Source organism: Lissotriton vulgaris, chromosome 11 (genome assembly GCF_964263255.1).
Source record: "Lissotriton vulgaris chromosome 11, aLisVul1.2, whole genome shotgun sequence".
NCBI lineage: Eukaryota > Metazoa > Chordata > Amphibia > Caudata > Salamandridae > Lissotriton > Lissotriton vulgaris.
The window spans coordinates 1108558831-1108577737 of NC_141699.1; the positions used below are offsets into that span (position 1 = coordinate 1108558831).

The following is an 18907-nucleotide window of genomic DNA, read 5'->3' on the forward strand; positions in this document are numbered from 1 at the left end:
ACACTTTTGGTTTCATACGAACAATCACTTCTTACCAAAGGCATAAAGTAAATCACTCATAGTGCCATTTCATATGCACACACACACACACATGTAATTCACACACACACACCCACCTGTTGCTTGAGATAGGAGAACAATGGGGCATATTACCAAGCAATAGCGATAATTATCGCTATTGCTTGGTTAGAGACAAAAATTTACCGCTGCGCTGCAGCGATTTTTACCGCAAATAAACCTTGGTATTACCAAGGTTTATCGCAAATGCGATAAAAATCGCCTTAATGCATGAATATCGCTGAAAACTCAGCGATATTCATGCATTACCGAGCTAATGCTCTTAGCCATGTTATCCACCTCCCATTGGATAACATGGCTAAGAACTGCTCAGGGCAGGTGTTAGCTTTTGGAGATATTCGCGCTTAGCGCGAATATCTCCAAAAGTTGGTAATAGGAGATAGCGATGTTAGCGACTGTTTTCAGTCTCTAACATCTTGGCACGCCCACTTTGCATATCATTAGTGATAAATATCACTGACATGCAAAGTGGGGCCCAAGATGGTCGCTATCTCCTACTAGCTATCGCTAACTGGTGTTAGCGACAGCTAGGTAATAGGGAGATAATTTTATCTCCGCTTTCTTGGCTTTTAAAGCCAAAAAAGCAGAGATAAACCCCCTTGATAATATGCCCCAATATTCTTCCTCTGGTACGGTCATAAATCACTTCCAGATGTTTTAAAATTTGTTTTATATATTTGAATATACAGTGTATTCTAGAGAACTATATAGAACAAAATGAAAGTTATTTTTTATATTTCGTAAGCTTTCAAACAACTTACAACAGATACCGTTTTCGGCAATCATTAAAATAAGGGTAAACAATATTCTCTGACATTGTTTTGGTTGTCTTCCAAAACTCAAAATGGACTCTGTCTGGTGATAAAAATCTATTGCATATTTCTATGCTCTAACATCTGATACTCTTCTGAAAGATATAAGGCCAAGTGGAGTGGCTAGTTTCATAGACATCTGTTTATTGAGAGGTAAGGGTTATCAGGACAAAAAAATGAATCAAAGATAATGTTAACGTTCCATTGAGTCTCATATTTAGCACTGGGGGGCGTCTAAGTTTTATCCATTTCATTACTCTGAGAATTAGAGGATTGCTACCAATAGAGCACTCATTTATTAGTGTGTGACATTCCGAAATGCCTGATCTGTAGCAGTTACCAGTTCATAAACATAAGCCTGATCTAAATAAGCCTGGCAAGTAATTGGCTATATCGACTATAGGAGCATCCAAGAGATCTAAATCTCATTCCAGGCACCAACTAGACCATTTGTTCCATACACCTGTGTATCGTTTCCTTGTTCCTGGTGCCCATGACTCATCCAAGGCTTTTAGCCTCTCTTGAAAGACCTGAATCTCTGCTTGATGTCCTGAAATCCTGCAAACAAGAAGGTTTCCTTCTTGTAAGAGAGAATGTTGTTCCCATTCTTGTCCTAAGAGAAGGTCTAAACTCCCTGGAATTAATTGTGGGATGTCTACTGCTAATTCCAAAACCCCCGGGAACCATACTTGTGTATTGCAAAAGGGAGTTACTAGTATGATGCTGCATCTCTCTCTGTATACTTTCAGTAATACTCTCTGGATTAGAGCACATGGGGGAAAGGCATAGCAACATTTCTAGACCCAGGATTGGAGCAGGGCATCCACTCCCATAGCTTTAGGTTCTGGTCTCCAGCTGAAATATTGCTTCACTTGAAAAGTTAGTCTGCTGGCAAACAGACCCACCTGACTGAAATAGACCCCAAAGATTCTGATTTTTTAAAAAAAAATTGTGGGTTCAGTTTCCAGTCGCTTGAGTAGAAACCTTGAGTTCCCATCTGCCCTTATGTTTTGGTGACCAGGAATGAATTCTGCTTTCAGTAGAATTTTTGGGTCCAACAAAAATACAAAATTATCTTGGCCAATTACTGCGAGTACTTTCGACCTTGCCCCCCTAGGCGATTGATATAGGGCACAGCTGTAAAGTTGTCTAATCCTAATAGAACTACACTGTTCCTTATATAGGACTTGAAGCTCATCCGGGTTTTCAAGCCAGCCATCATCTCTAGACAATTTCTGTGAAGTGAACATTCCTGTCTCTATCTTGTCCAGACTCGCAGCCCATTCTAAATTGCTTGCGTCTGACTCCACTATGTAATCTGGGACATTCCCAAAGATTGCCTTCCCATTCCAACTGTCCAGATTGTTCCACCCCTTCAGGAGGTCCTCTCGAGCCTCCAGAGACAAGGGAAACTTTTCTGAATACCATAAACCTTTCTTCAAACCCAAGGATGTTTGTCTCTGCAAGGCCCTGAAATGTAAGGGACCCGGGGGAACAGCCTGAATGGAAGAGGACAGTCAGCCAACCACTCTTGCTAGAGATCTTAGACTCATTGCCTCTTTTGATAAGACATAAGCTACTTCCTTCTTTATTTTGGACAATATCTTCAGGGGTAACTGTAGTTGGCTTGTGATGGTATTCACTTGAAACTGTAGGAATTCTAGGTTGTGTGTAGGGGCTGGCACAGACTTTTTGGTATTGACAATGAATCCTAGTCCCTCCAAGAGGTCTTTTGTCCACTTCATATGTATTAGCAATTTCTCTTGACTCTGTGACATTATTTACATATTGTCTAGATAGATCAGTAATCGAACACCCCTTTTTCTTAAGAAAGCTACTACAGGTCTCAGAATCTTGGTGAAGCACCAAGGGCCTGATGAGAGCTTGAAGGAAAGACAACAAAAGTGATAAAATGTTCCCTTCCATATGAAAAGTATATCATTTTGCGAATGATAATCCATAGTAATTGTGAAATACGCATCTTTTGGTCCAATTTCACAAGCCAATCCTTTTCATGTAAAATGTCAGAAGATGAATACTTTCCATTTTGAAGTGTCTATATACAAGGAAGGTATTTTGTTGCTTTAAGTTTATTACTGCCGCCAGTCTTTGTCTTTTTTCTTTACTAAAAATATTGTACTTACAACCCCATTGTTTGTTCCTAAGACTCTGCGAATGGCCCCTTTGTGTAACATTTGAGTAACCTCTGATTCCACTAAGGCTGACTGGTCTTGACCTAAGATCAATTCTCAGTGTTGGTGCTTTTGATAGTGTGTGTGGATGAATTCTATCTTGAACCCTCTTACGGTGTTGAGTATCCAAGGATAGTTTGTTATCAGGTACCAATTTTTGCTGAAAATGTGTAGTCTTCGCAGTACTTTTGAAAGGAAGAACCTGTAGGGGTTAGGACTCTTGGCTTGATGTCCACCTCCTTGGAATCTGCCTCTGCCCCCTCGAGCGTGGGGATTCGACCTCTTTGGGGAAGGAAGGTATAAATTCCATGGAATTGCCTTCCGAAACTTCGCTGATTATATTGATAGTAGTTGGACCTCTGCTGTCCATGGCTAACAGCCAGTCCCATACTATCAGCCCTTCCAAAAACCCTGCTGCCGAGCATGCATCTCATGTTGGACTGAGCCTTGCTAAAGGCTGAAAATGTTGTCACATACTTCTCCAACATTCTAATGAAGTTCTCTCCAAAAAGGAGACCATTTGAGTCCCCCTTACAATCCTTGTTAGCCAAATCTCCCAATTTAGGGTGGATTCTCATTACTATGGCTCTTCTAAGCTCTGCCATCAGGCCACCGTTAGTATTTCCCAGGAGACATAGTGCGCGTTGGCTCCAACTGCGGAGTAGTTCAACATCTACATGCGTGCTCTTGAGTGAGGCTTCCTCAGCCAGATCTAATATTCTGCCAAGAGGGCCCAAAATATCTAGGACTTTGTCCTGGGATTGTTTGAGGCAACGCTCAAGACCTTTCCTTGGATCCCTTCCAGTTTTAAATAAAATGGTGTTTATTTCAGGGTCTAGGTTTGGTGTCCTCTCTCATGTGTTGTCAAAAAAGGGTCTAGGGCATTCAGCCCTCATTAAGTTTCATGTTTCCTTATCCTCAGGGTATATATCGTAGGAGTAGGATTTGTTTCCAGTTGGCAGATATGAACTGGTTATTAGCACCACTAGCATTCAGTCTGTGCTGTTGTATGAATTTGCATCTTCTCCTCGCTCGGGCTAGTTAGTTAAGTCAAGTTTGTCCTTTACTACAATATCTAGTCGTGAACTGAGAGACATTTCGAACCATACATCTGTTTTACTATATCAGTCACTGATTTGTTTGCCTTTACACCCAATGCCCATGTTCTGACTTTTTGCTCCAGATTTTCAGACCATTCCATTTTTGAGGACAAAAAACATGGACTATGTCTTGGCAGGTGTCTCCTCTATGGTTTCACTCCCTTTTCACTGATATGGAATTCTGGTCAGGCTGACGGACAATGTGGCAGCATTGATTTTCTTGATGGTTCCTTGCTGGCTAAGAAGGTGGTCATTTTCATCACTGTTTCAGATGAGAGTCATGCCAGCATAGAGACCCCCAAATAATGTTATCCCCAAGTCAATGACCTGCTTAGTATTAAAGATTGACCTGGAAGTTCTACAAGACTGAGGCTTTCAAGGGAGGTAGGAGATGCTATTTAAAGGTAGAGCAGTACAGTTATTCTGTGTACCTATATAAGCCAAGAGTTGGCTTGCTGGAATAGGAAACATTGTTGGCCAGGATCCTTTGAGAAAGCTTACCCATCTGAAAATATTCTGTGATGGCTTCGGCTACACAGTATTAACGATCCTTCCAGACATTCCTGACCCCTGAAACTACCTGTCTTCCCAATAACAGAAACATTGGCTAGATATAAGCTCCATGTAACATAGGGAGCCATTCCTTGGCATATAACATCATACAGCGATATTGAGGATAGTCCCAACATTTAGTCCAAAGGCCCTCTCAATATGTCATTGGGCTAGACCTCTTTTTTTAAGCATTTGTTCCACAGCACCGTATGTAGAAGAAGAGATGTTGTATTGTTTAGATTTACCTCTGGGGTAACTTGCATACCTGTAGAGAACAGTGGTTACCAAAAGCTAGATCATCTCTTTGAATACTGTACATGTCCGGGGAGAGAAGTTTCAACTGAGTCTAGATGCATTAGATCGCCCATTTTCTTGGCTTATTCCATTGCTGGCTCCAGCTTCATGAGGGGATTCAAGAAAGATGATAAGAGTACAAACTTGGTTTGGTGGAATCCCTGACATTGACAATTGTGAGACGGCTCACTGTAAATTTGGGTGACATTACACATTAATGGTAGACTCTAGTGCTATCTATTTTCAAAGTTGGAGTACATTTGACTGATTCAAAATATTTTTTCATTTTTAACACCTCATTATGGGGGTTTTATTTCTTTGTGCTAAAGTCCAAAACAAAGAATTCAGAACACCTCTGGTTAGTTATGTAGACATATAAACAATAGCTTGATTACTTACAGCTAATCTTCACTACTCTTACTCCTAATCTCCTTCTCACAGTCTCCTAGACCTGTCAGCCTTAGGGGGGTTCCCCCCAAAAAAACATTCTGCCTTTCTCCTCCACTTTTCTGTTCTCGATTTTGCTGGTATTAGGACTCTGGATGCTTTACCACTGCTAACCTGTGCAAAGGTTCTTGTGTTCTCTCCCCTATACATGGAAGTATTGGTTCATCCACAACTGACATATTTAATTTGTTTATAAGTCCCTATTAAAGTGGTAATACATGTACCCAGGGCCTGTAAATTATTGCTACTAGTGGGCCTGCAGCACTGATTGTGCCACTCACTTAAGTAGCCCTTTAACCATGTTTCAGGCCTACCATTGCAGAGTCTGTGTGTGCAGTTTATACTGCCATGTTGACCTGGCAAAATAAACATTTTGCAAAATAAACATTTTGCCAGGCCCAAACCTTCCTTTTTAATACATACGTCACCCCATGGTAGGGCCAGGACAACCCAGAGGGCATTATGCAGTGTATTTAAAGGGCAGAGCATGTACTTTTAAGCTTTACATGTCCTGGTAGTGAAAAACGATCAAATTCATTTTTCACTGCTGCCGGACCTCTCTCTCTCTCCCATAGGATAACATTGGGATTAACATATTATATCTTATAAATGCAATTTCCAAATGAGGGGATATAAATGATTCAAATGTTGTGTCGCTTGAATTCTAATTTAAAATCCTAATTTATGGTGAAGTCAAATTTTAAATTACAATTTTGAAAATGCCACTTTTAGAAAGTTGGTATTTTCTTGCTTTAGCTATTTGGTACCTCCTAGCCTGTCTCTGATCATATGTAGTTGGCAGCTGGGCTTTGTACGTTCACACTAAACAGGCATACACAATAGGAACTCAGGTGTGTCTCAATGAGTCATTTCTGGCTGTATGGGAGGTAGGTACTATGCACAGCCTCATACCTGAATAGGCTGTGACCTGACCACACACAAAGGGTTACATACCCCCTGTAGTGAGTTTGGTGCCAGGACAAGAAGGGTGTGGATTTTGTGCACTTCAACTGCATATCTTTAAAGTCCCCCCCACTTTAAAGGCACACTAGCTATAAGTACTGGACCTCAGGCTTCTCTATTTGAGTACACTTCTGGGCCCGTGGATATTCTGCCAGGAAGATGGTCTGCTGTGCTGCTGAAAGGACTGCCACTCTCCTGCTTTGCTGTGCTGATCTGCTGCCTGCTGCCCGCTGCCCTTTTGCCTGGGTGAGAAGAACTGGGCCTACATCTTTTGACCCCCAGAACCCAGAGTGACTCCAAGAGCTATTTTCCTTTTCATATGACCCACAATGAAACTTATCCCACTGATTACCATCACACAAACACCTTACCTAGGTATCTCAACCTCTAAAGGTGGCCTCCCACCTGTCCCTCCCCTCTAAAGAATTGTTTCATATATCTCGACCTCCTATAATGTATTGTATATAAACTGCTATGTCCTCTATTGTTAACCTCTAATGTATATGTATTTTAATAGGATTGTAGATTGTGATAATTATAGACCACCTATATATCTTTCTAGCATAACTGTAACTCCTACTGCAACGCACTTGGATAACTTGCTGCCTTCTCTTCTTCTTTTGTAATTTTCCTTGTTTTTGAATTTTTTGTCAGTATTTCTATGGTCATTATTATTATTATTCTGTGTCTATCATTCCTTTGTTCTTTTCCTGAGAATTCAAGAAAAATAATTTGAGATTAAAAAAAAAACAGTGGATGTCAGGAGAGAAGTCTGTAGTTATTTCACTAAACTTTAACTGGTGAATTTCAGTGCTTTTTTTGTTTTTAGATTTTAGTTCTTATCTCATTTCAAAACATAATTATTAGGCTACCTTAACCTTTGCGTTTTTTTCAGCGAATGTCTGGGTTTTTATTAACATAAGCTAGGATCTTATTACCATACCTAACTATAGCGTCACTTTATCCTTTAGTTTGTTTCAGTGAATTTGTGTTTCTTTTTGTGTCATATTCAATGTTAAGTTTCCAAACCCTAAATAGGGCCCTGTTTCCAACTGATCATTACACAGTCTACAGATCCTCACTCAAGACCTTCAAACTTAATATTTTGGTTTGAAAAGTAGAAACACCCATACATTTGACATAAATAATATTGTTTAACTCTGGGCCTGAATGCAGTGTCTAGGTAAGCTTGTCTTAAAAAATCGTTAACCATTGTAGAACACCACAGATTTTTTGTATACATGTTTCACAAATTGAAACAATCACTATTATTCTTTAATAAAACGAATTATTCTTACAAAACTATTTGATACAAAATAAATCAATTTGCAAGAAAATAAATATTTGTCATTCAAGACTCTAAATACACCCAAAGCTAATTCGCTAACTGGTAAAAAAAGCAAACTTTCAGATTTATACACTAATTTTCAGTTTTTCATTTCCAAACACAAATTCTATCATTCGCCTACCACTAATGAAAGTTGTAGAAAATGTGAGTTTCTTTTCTTCCAAAGCCCTTCTCTTTTTCTGCATTCTAACATTTTTACACCATTAAATTACCTCTTCTTGGATCTGATATATTTGAGAAACATTGAATTATAATGATGGAGGAGATATAACAAAGGTTCTAACAGAATGATTATTGAAATGTTTTGAATTTCACATTTTAAGATAACAAATTATTTGTCTAAACTATCCACATTTAAAAAAAGAATGTAAAAGTGAAACACCAAGTCATGAACTATCCATAATAATAGGAATGTGTAAACAATATATTTTCTATTTCTGTAGAGTACAAAGAGGTGGAATCGCACAATTTAGTGCCTGGAGATGTGATTATATTAACTGGAAACAAGCTTTATTTGCCATGCGATGCTGTACTCATTAACGGGACTTGCATTGTAGATGAAGGCATGCTTACAGGTATGAACACTTTTTAGATTGTTCAGTGACACAGTTCTTCATCAAAGTACTTTATTTTGATCACATGACCATAAAAGTGCAAATGCAATAAATACATACAATACATAAAAATAGCAGCCGTACTAAATGCGCAGTTCCATATTCAATAAATAACCAATTAGTCTTACACAATATCCTCTGATGCGCCAGTACACTCAGAACAACATGAACCTTCAGAAATACTAAAACTAGCGGAAAGTTGCCCGGTACTGTTAGGTTTCTTTAGATTTCTGGTCACTAGTTATTGCTGTCACATTTTCCCATTTTTCCTGCACCAATAAAAGGGGTACAATGTGAGAATCAGCCTCTTCCCCTGCTAGTGCACCTGCTTGTGCCTAGGCTGTCCTGCCTTGTCTGGTGGGGCTCTACAGGTACCTTTGCAATGTGTTTGTCAAGTAGAATACCTGCTCTAAAATCAAATGAAACATTTACAAATGGTTTCCACTGATTCAGCTTTGGACAATACCTTTTTGGGTTTATGACCAGTGCAAAAAGTTAAATCTACTCGTTATAAACAAGCATTGGAAAAGTTAATAGGTATGGGTTCTTTGTACTAATGGATGCAGGATTGGCACATTAGAAGAAGACAATGGAGAGGCAGCCAGCTGACATGGACACAGAAGGCTACCGTTTCAAGGTAGTCCGTCATGCAATTCAGAAGACGCATTAGAATTAAGATGGGGGATACCCTAAACAACCAATGTCATTAAATGAGAGATGAATACTCCTCTGGGCTGAACCACAACGAGATTGACAAAGTCTGAAGCCAATGGCTTACAGAGCTGGTCAAAGAAACCCATGGTTGAAAGAGGTGGACTCAAGGCCCACTCTGTGTATGTTGTGAGAAAGAGCTCTGTTTGATAGCTGTGCTGTTAAAACCTAGACTTAAATATCAATTGAAAGCAATATACATGAGTAACTGGTTTCAAGTACATATATTTCCATACCTGGTTAATGATTACTCCTCAACTAGCCCACAGACCATTGTATGAGTTAAGAAGAAATCTTTTGCGATTGAGTCCTAGATGCTTTTCATTGTGGTGTAGTAATACTTCTAGGCAAATTGTTTGATTGGAATTATAGGAATAGGGAGGAGCCAACAACTAACAAAAAGTCACATTTTATAAGGGTGTCCACAGGCAGTCAGGCATGCCACACTGGATATTGGTGTAAGCATGGTGAACTGATCCTGATGTTTGCAAGTACATGAATCTGAAACAAATGAACTCTTTGCTCTGACATCCTTGCAGCACAAACAAACAGTCAAGTAAAGGTTGAATACATAAGCCATTCATTTTTATTTATTTTATTTAGAGAGTTTTGTATAGCGCGAACAAGACCCCTGGGTATCAGAGCACTTTACATATCATGAGGTAAAAAAGGAGACCAATCTTGTAAAGTAAGGCTATACAAAGAGATATGACATAATTTAAGTATACAACCCTAAAGATACAGAAAACAAAATGTACGGTAAACACAATATATACAGTGTATGAGATTAGATTAGCGATATAACTATCTCTATATTGCGATTTCCTGATTGCAGAAAGATTTTTAAGTGACCTTTCCGATGAGTTCTATATTCTTCACATTCTAGTTCCAGGTTTAGTACAGTACCGGATGAGGCTATCTTCCAAACTATTAGTAGATCTATATAAGCAGGTTAACATAATATGAGCAGTGACATGTGGTAGATATGGGATACATCCCAGTGTAATGTGATGAAGGTTCCAGAAAAGCTGTGACTTGTTGTCCTCACTTAGAGCTGAATCATTTCTCTGATTGTGCAGAATTTTGGGAATAGTGTGGGAAGACATTACGACGTGAGAGGGGTAACTAGCTTAGGCAGTGTTGATGAGTGTAAATGCATGCAGAAAACCCCTGCACCACGCAGAGAGCAGATGATCCTGTGATGCTTATTTTGGTCATGACAAAACTATAAGTGCTGTGTTTACTGTACTAGGCCAAGGCATGTGGATCAGGGGAGACATATCATTGAGGTTATGCTGATCTAACCAGCCCTGCAAGAGATGTAGAAAAAGAGTTTTATTTAGTCTGGGTAAAAGAGTTGTCTCCTACGAGTACAAAACAAAGGAAGGACAAAGCGTTCTCGTATGTGTCCCTCAAACTAACAGTGCAGACTAGATGGAGGCCGCGCGGTGGTGAAGGGAGCGACCTTTGACCCTGTCACCATGTAGGTCCCCCCCTCAGCCGCCACACGGTCCCCCTGTGCCGCTGTCCTGCTGCCCGCTGTGCCATCGCCTGTGATCGTAGCAGTCCTTCTTCTTCCACCTCAGACTGATTTTCCTTTTTTTGCCTCTGTTTCTGCCTTCTCTTTCTGTCACCATCTACTATTCTCCTTATTTTCTCCATATTTTCTGCCGCTGTGATAGGCCTTTGACCCTGTGCCCTCTCCTACTGCCCCCCACCGCTCCCCACCCTCGCGATTCCCACCGCTGCCTCCCTGCGGCCCCACCCCCCTGGTGCCCCATTCGCCGCCCAGCTTCCGCCTCCCAGCTGCTCCTTCCTCTCATAGCCCTTCTTATGGACGCCGCCCAGCTCCCACCTCCCAGCTGCTCCTTCCTCTCATAGCCTTTTTTATGGAGGCCGCGCCGCAGGCGCGCCAAAGGCGCGCCAAAGGCAAGACCGTCTGCGTCTGTCCACGCCTGGACCGCGCCCATTACCAGAACACCTGGCCCCCGCCGAAATCAAGAAACCCGACTAAGATACAACACCACCACCCTCCAGGCACTCAACACCGGCCAACCAGCCACCTGCTACCAAGCCACTCCGAAGCACACCCACGGACCCTTCTTCTGCCAAACCTGCAAATTTAACTTCTTCCGAACCTACATCCCTCCACCCAGACCAGGCAACAACAACAACCACCTCAAGTGCATCCTACACCAACACCCGCTCCATCCACAAGCACGCCGTCGAACTCTGGGACCTCCTTGATACAACAGTACTAGACGTCGCCTTCCTCACAGAAACCTGGATGAACGCCTCCTCAGCCCCCGACATCGCCATAGCCATTCCGGATGGCTATAAGATCACCCAAAAGGACCGCGTCAACCAAACCGGAAGAGGAATCGCCATCATCTATAGGAACACCATTGACGTCACGACCAACTCCGAAGATGCCCTCACCACCGCCGAACACCTACACTTCCAGATCCATACCGATCCCAAGATCACCCTCAGAGGAACCCTTGTCTACAGACCCCCGGGCCCAGGTACACAATTCAGTGAAGCCATCGCCGACTTCATCAGCCCACATGCCCTCGCTTCATCTGACTACATCCTCCTAGGGGACCTTAACTTCCACCTGGAGAACAACAATGACAACAACACCACAACCCTACTCGCCAACCTCAGACTCAAGCAACTGGTGAACACCCCTGCCCACTAAGCCGGCCTCGCGCTCGACCCCATCTTCTCTGCCAGCAGGCACGTTGCCTTCAGCCACTCCACCGGACTACACTGGACCACAGCTACATCCACTTCACCTTTAAGAAGACCACATCCCACCACCGCCCGCAACAGATCCCCCGTAGATGCTGGAGCAAAGTCACTGCAGACGCCCTTGCACCACTGAAAAAACCTCCAGGCAAGCCCGGCAACAGGAAAACAACATGGTTCACAGACAACCTCAAAGAATCAAAGAAATCCTGCCGAACCCTCGAAAAAACCTGGCACCGCGAACAGACGACAGAAAACATGACAGCCCTCAAGAACGCCACCCACAAACACCACACCACCAAAAAGACATTGTTCAAAGAACAGCTGGACAACAACACACACAACAGCAAGGAACTCTTCAGCATCGTGAAAGAGCTCGCCAATCCCAATGCCAACAGCAACAACATCACACCGTCGCAGGACCTCTGCAACTCCCTCGCCACGTTCTTTCACCGCAAGATCGCCGATATCCACAACATCTTCGGTGCCCAGACTCCGCCCCCAGCCACCGAACCAATGCCCCCTGCAAACACCCTCAGTGCTTGCACTCCCATCAGCATCGAAGACACCGCCCAAGCTATGAACACCATCCATTCCGGCTCTCCTTCCGACCCATGCCCTCACCACATCTTCAACAAAGCCGACACCATCACCGCTCCCCACCTACGGAACGTCATAACAACTCCCTTGCGTTTGCCACCTTCCCAGAGAGCTGGAAGCACGCAGAGATCAATGCCCTACTGAAGAAACCCACAGCGAACCCTCAAAGACCTCAAAAACTTCCGCCCCATCTCTCTTCTACCCTTCCCGGAGAAAGTGTTCGAGAAGATCGTCAATAAACAGCTGACCACATTCCTCAAGGCCAATGGATCCCTCGACCCATCCCAGTCCAGATTTCGAGCCAACCACAGCACTGAGACCGCCCTCATCGCAGCCACCGACGACATCAGGACCCTACTTGACAACGGGAAAACTCATCCTCCTAGACCTCTCAGCCGCCTTTGATACTATTTTATTTATTTATTTCGAGTTTTATATAGCGCATAGTTACCCTAGAGCATCCCAGCGCTTATTCCAGAGCAACAAAAAGAAGGCAGTTAAGCGTGCTCAAAGGCATTAGTTAGGGAAGAGGTGCGTTTTAAGGCGTTTATGAAACCTAAGAAGACAGGTCTCTGAACGCAGCCTCAAGGGGAGTGAGTTCCAAAGAATTGCTATATTCACTGAGATTCTTCTCCCCCCCGTTCGAGCCTTTTTGACTTTGGGTGTTCTAAGCAGATGTTTCTGGTCTGAAAGCAAGGCTCTGTTTGCTTTATAGGGTACAACTAGGTTCTTCAGGATGGGAGGTCCCTTATCCTGAAGAATTTTATGCGCAATGCAAAGGGACTTAAATTTGACCCTTTCGCGCACTGGGAGCCAATGCAGCGCCTTCAGTGCAGGTTTAGCTGACCAAATCATTGGACTGTTCTTGAGAAGCCATGCAGCAGCGTTCTGAATCTGCTGGAGTTTATTCAACATTGCTTCAGGCGCAACTAGAAAAATAGCATTGCTATAGTCTAGCCTTGAAACGATCAACCCCTGAATAAGCAGCTTTCTAGATTGCGGTGGAAGGAGGGGCAAAACTTTCCGAGCTGCGCGGAGAAGACCGAAACAAACTCCCGCCGTTTTTTTCGCCTGGGTCCTGAAAGAGAGATCTTGCTCCAGCCAGACCCCAAGACTCTTAATCTCCTCCTTTGGAATCGGGAGCTCGCCCAAACAACTGGGCCAGCTAGTCGGAGGAAGTGAGGCTCCTTTATGCCCTAAAAGCAATATTTTGGTCTTTGAACCGTTTAGCTTCAAAGCCGATTGGCACATCCAGGTATAAACTTTGGACGTGCAGCGTGTCCGCGGACTTTTAGCAAGCTGGGAGAGGGCAACCACCAGCTGAGTATCATCAGCGTAACTCACAATTTTGATGCCAAATGGGGCAACCACATCCTCCAAGGGGGCCATATACACATTAAACAATGTGGGGCTTAGGGATGAGCCTTGTGGCAGACCAGAGTGGAGGGGGATTGCCAATGATCGTGCGCTGCCCTCCCATACTTGGTAAGTCCGGTCAGTGAGAAATGACTTAAGCCATTTCAAGGCCGTTCCTGTTACCCCTACATCTGACAGCCGTTGAACCAACACTTGATGTTTAACAGTGTCGAAAGCCGCACTGAGATCCAGGAGGATCACTTCCACTGATCCTCCCGAATCTAAGATGCTTCTGGCTTCTTCGACAACTGCCAGAAGAGCAGTGTCAGTGCCCTGACCAGGCCGAAAGCCTGTTTGCGAGTTTCTCAGCAAGCCATTAGACTCAAGAAAGTGTGAAAGATGTAAGTTCACCAACCTTTCCGCGATTTTGCTGATACAGTCTGTCATCACACCCTATAACCCGCCTCCACAACGCCCGGATCCAAGGTAAAGCCCTGGACTGGATCACCTCGTTCCTCTCCGACAGAACCCAGAGAGTCCGCCTCCCTCCTTTCCGCTCCACGGCCACCGAGATCATCTGCCACGTACCCCAAGGCTCATCGCTCAGCCCATTCCTCTTCAATATCTACATGAGCCCCCTCGCCACCATCGCACGCAAACACAACCTCAACATCATCTCATACGCCGACGACACCCAGATGATACTCTTCCTCACCAAAGACCCAGCCAACGCCAAACTCAACCTTCAGGAAGGAATAAAAAAGGTTGCATAATGGATGAAACTCAGCCGTCTGAAACTGAACTCATCCTCGGACTATCCCCATCCGCCTGGGACGACTCCTGGTGGCCAACAGAACTGGGCACCACACCGACATCCACTGACCACACACGCAACCTGGGATTCATCCTGGACTCCTCTCTCACGATGAACAAGCAAGTCACGCCATCTCATCTTCATGCTTCAACACCCTGCGCATGCTCCGTAAGATCTTCCAGTGGACCCCTACAGGAACTAGAAAGACGGTCACCAAGGCCCTCATCACCAGCCGACTAGACTACGGGAACGCCCTATATGCAGGAACCACAGTCAAACTTCAGAAAAGACTCCAACACATACAGAACACATCTGCACGACTCATCCTTGACATCCCCCACCACAGCCACATATCAGCCCGTCTGAGAGACCTGCACTGGCTACCCGTCAACAAAAGGATCACTTTCAGGCTCCTCACCCACGCACACAAAGTGTTCCACAACATAGGTCCCGAATACCTCAACAACCGCCTCAAGTTCTACAATCCAGCACCCAAACTCCGCTCCGCCAGCCTCGCCCTCGCCACCGTCCCATGGATCTGCAAAACCACCGCCGGAGAAAGATCATTCTCCTACCTGGTGGCCAAGACGTGGAACTCCCTCCCTGCCCACCTATGACTGACCCAAAACCACCTCACATTCAGGAAACACCTCAAGACCTGGCTCTTCGAGCAGTAGGGGCACTCCACCCTCCCCCCCCCCCGCCCCCCCCCCCCCCCCCAGCGCCTTGAGACCCTCTCGGGTGAGTAGCGCGCTCTACAAATGTATTGATGGATTGATTGATTGACTACAGAACAACAATGTCTAACTACAATAAATGTGTGTGTGGCATTTCGTGGTGTTAGTGAAAAATATGTTCCAATCACCATCTCGCAAAGATGTAAAGTTATAAAGGAAAACTAAAATGGAGACGAAATGTATCCCTATAGCAAAGATCATTTCACCATTACCACCCAGTAAACTCGGCTTTGCACCATGCAATTATGTATAGAACCCCATGGAATGGGCATTTTTTTGTCTAATTGTAAAACCACACTGAATTCACCATTCACAGGGGTTTTAACGCATGCATTCACCACATGCTCTGAGCTGGTGGCACATGTATGCATGGGCCTGTGGTGCCCTGACACCAGTAAGGCTCGGCATCTTTGGGCCTTTTCATTTTTATAATGAAACCACATTTCACAGACCCCGGAAATACGTCACATTTTTGTGAAAAATAGCTTTTTCAAATCACTGCATTCTGTGTAATGAAAGTGAACCGATCTGTAATACTTCTCTTTTGCTCGTGCTCTCTCTCATTCTCATTCTGTTTTCTTCTGCTTCCCTTACTTTCTCCTCAACTCCTTGTCTCATATCGCTACCCTTGCCCGTTCTTCCACACGCCGTTCCTCTTTTTTTTCCCCATTTCTCCTAGCGCTTTCTGTTTTTTCCTCTTTTTTCCTTTCTCTATATTTGTATGTCTCTAGCTCTGCTTCTCTATTTCTTTATTTGTTACCCTCTCTCTTTAACACTTGTCTCAACATTTCTGTTCTCTCTTTTTAACCTTCTTAATCATTGAATAACTGGGAATATTAATTGTGATTTCTTAAGCAAGTGAAAGGGTGTTACCTTTGTGGCACAGTGAACTCGACGCAATTAGGCATGCGTTTTAGAATAAGGAACAATATTTGTGTTTAAAATGTCACTTCATTGACTCACTCTTGAGCATGTTTTAATTCTGCCAGAGGTATGTAAGCAAAGTCATGCAGAAGCCTACTTTTTCCTTAAAGGGGAGAGTGTTCCAGTCACAAAGATGCCATTACCTGAAGCAGACAGCTCCATGCCCTGGAAGGTGTACAGTGGAGAAGATTATAAGAGGCACATCCTGTTCTGTGGCACCAACCTCATCCAGAGCAAGGCATCTGCTTCCGGCCCCGCGAGAGCTGTGGTCCTGCAAACTGGTAAGTTTCCTAAATCAGCATTGCATTTGACTGTGATATTAGTTTCATTGAGCCTTTTCACGAAAGTGTAAATTCAGGTGAAAGTGTAAATTGTGCAGTAGGGCCCAGAGGAATGCAGGAATGTCTATGTCATGGTAGATATATATGTATTAACATACCTTCATGGCTATTGTACTCGCAGCTGATTTGTGATTTCAGTTTTATTTATGGTTGGGGGTACTTTATTCCTTATAATGCACAATGAATCTCTTCCTGAGTCTACAGCAGAGATAATTATTAATTCTATCCTATGAAAACAAAACTAGATATCATCCACCTTTAAAATTTGGCAGGCGGAAGTTTAAAGCAATTTAGTGAAAGGCATATTCCAATGTCCCTTTATTATGTGCAAATATGCTGGTATTTATTCCTTTGGCAATAACGCAAAAAATATTGTAGTCATACGTAAAAGCAAGGTGACTTAACCTACATCCTTTTCTGTGCTTGCGTGAAAAGGGAACAGTGCAAGCAATGTCTATGCAGAACAGATGGCAAACATTCTAAGCACTATTTCTGTTTGATTAAGTGTAAAAATACATTCTGTACCTTTCAATATATTACATATAAGTTTATAGTTTGAGGCAACATTCGGTTCAAATTTCTTTTCCAAGAGTAGCACAAATATAGAGAAACACGTTTGGGCCTCATTTATGGGTTTTTTGCCGTAGGGTGGCGCCGCAGGCCTTGCTGCTGCCTTGCTGCAGCGCTGCCCTATGGCAAAACAAAAGGACAGTTACGAGCCGCATCTATTAGATACAGTGCATTGCGGTCCTTTTCCCCTGCGCCGGCGTGCAATGGGCTGCCGTGCCCCAATGCAGGCTCCCTTGCACCATGGTATAAGGGGTCCTGCATTGTGTGCAGGAATGGAAACCTTCCTGCATAAAAACAATCACAGGAGGGTTTTTCCTCTTTCTATGTGCGCTGCAGAATATGGTAACGTGGTTTTACGTAGCCTTATAAATATGCCAGTGGCACGTTCCGGTGGCTCAAAAGTGCCCGTAAGGCTTCATAAATGAGGCCCTTTGTGTTTTTCATCTGATGTTCCTTATCAATATATAATAGAAACAGTTGAATAGGAGTCCGTTTTTTTAGCAAGGAAAAAACTGCAGTAGCTTGAAATGTGTAGAAAGATGCAGAAAGGTTCTTGTTTTTCTCTATTTAAGGAGTTCAAACAATAAATATTGATGCAGTGGAAGCATTGGGGGATTTTTGTCAGCTTACTAATCCACACCAACCACTATATAATATTCGGAAACGTAACTCTAATGACGGGCCCATAAGTCATTATCACACACTTAGCAATATCAAAGGTCCTCTGATGAAGCTTTGGTAGAGCGAAAAGGGACTAAATAATGAAAGACAGAATGCTATTTTGCCATGAGGACCTACTATGAAGAAATACCCGAAACATTTCTCCTTATGAACATGTCCAAATATCTCAGTAACTCAGTAATGAAGAAAAACACTATTCTTTTCTATTAGTTTTTCTTAATGTTTCATAATATGAATTGTCAAGCACAAATACAAATTAGAATGTCCTTATTTGGTTCATACAAATACAGAATAGATTCACAATAATCATAACAGTTCATTCATGAATCATCAGAACATCAGGTATAGAGGAGTGAGAGAGAGAAAAACATCAGCTAAACACAGTTCACTTACGAAAATGAAGTACTAATGCAAAGCGTGCAATGAGTGCGAAAAGCTAACCCCACGGCCGTTAGGGTACAGCAAGAGCAGCATCACCAGCCGATGATGTGCAAAGTCTCTAGGAAAGTCTCTTGGGATTTGCAGGATTTGCCAGAGAAATTAGGAACCAGCACGGCATTCAGCAAACCACGAACCCAGAGACAGGTCACCAATCTTGAGAACGAGTCGAGGAACTCTTTCCCACAGGAATCTTTATAGTACGCTACTTCCTTTCGTACGTTAATATGTTGCATTCTCTCTCTTCAGCAAGCCTCTCTAGTGTTTATTCACAATGGTGTGACAGTCTTCTGACAGTGACTTTACTACTATTTTCTAAACACTCTTTGTCTAAATATTGTATAATTTCCAAGAGAGGAAGAGGAAAAGCACCTGCTACAAATGTATTTAAACTTTGAAATTGTTACATTCATGTCATCTATAACCCTTGCCTAGACAGGAAAGAACTCTAAAACTCAGGCTAAATATCTGTACTCTAAGGGACATTTGTAACATTTGAGAGACAGGAGCACGGAAAAGCACATCCCCGAAGAATTCTAAAGCCAACATTATTTTTGCAAATCAGAGAATAATTTCTAAAAGCC

General features: G+C 43.1%; 1 protein-coding gene across 2 annotated transcripts in view; it reads left to right on the forward strand.

Moving 5' to 3' along the window:
- The window catches only part of LOC147684253 (putative cation-transporting ATPase 13A4), a 296688-nt gene that overhangs the window by 132351 nt on the left and 145430 nt on the right, over positions 1–18907 (forward strand). Inside the window, exons 9-10 of one of the 2 annotated variants that reach the window (XM_086944650.1) lie at positions 8230–8361; positions 16404–16574. In XM_086944650.1, coding sequence (XP_086800776.1) covers positions 8230–8361; positions 16404–16574 — 303 coding nt within the window. The remainder of the gene's footprint in view (positions 1–8229; positions 8362–16403; positions 16575–18907) is intronic. The other variant, XM_086944651.1, reaches the window with a different exon arrangement.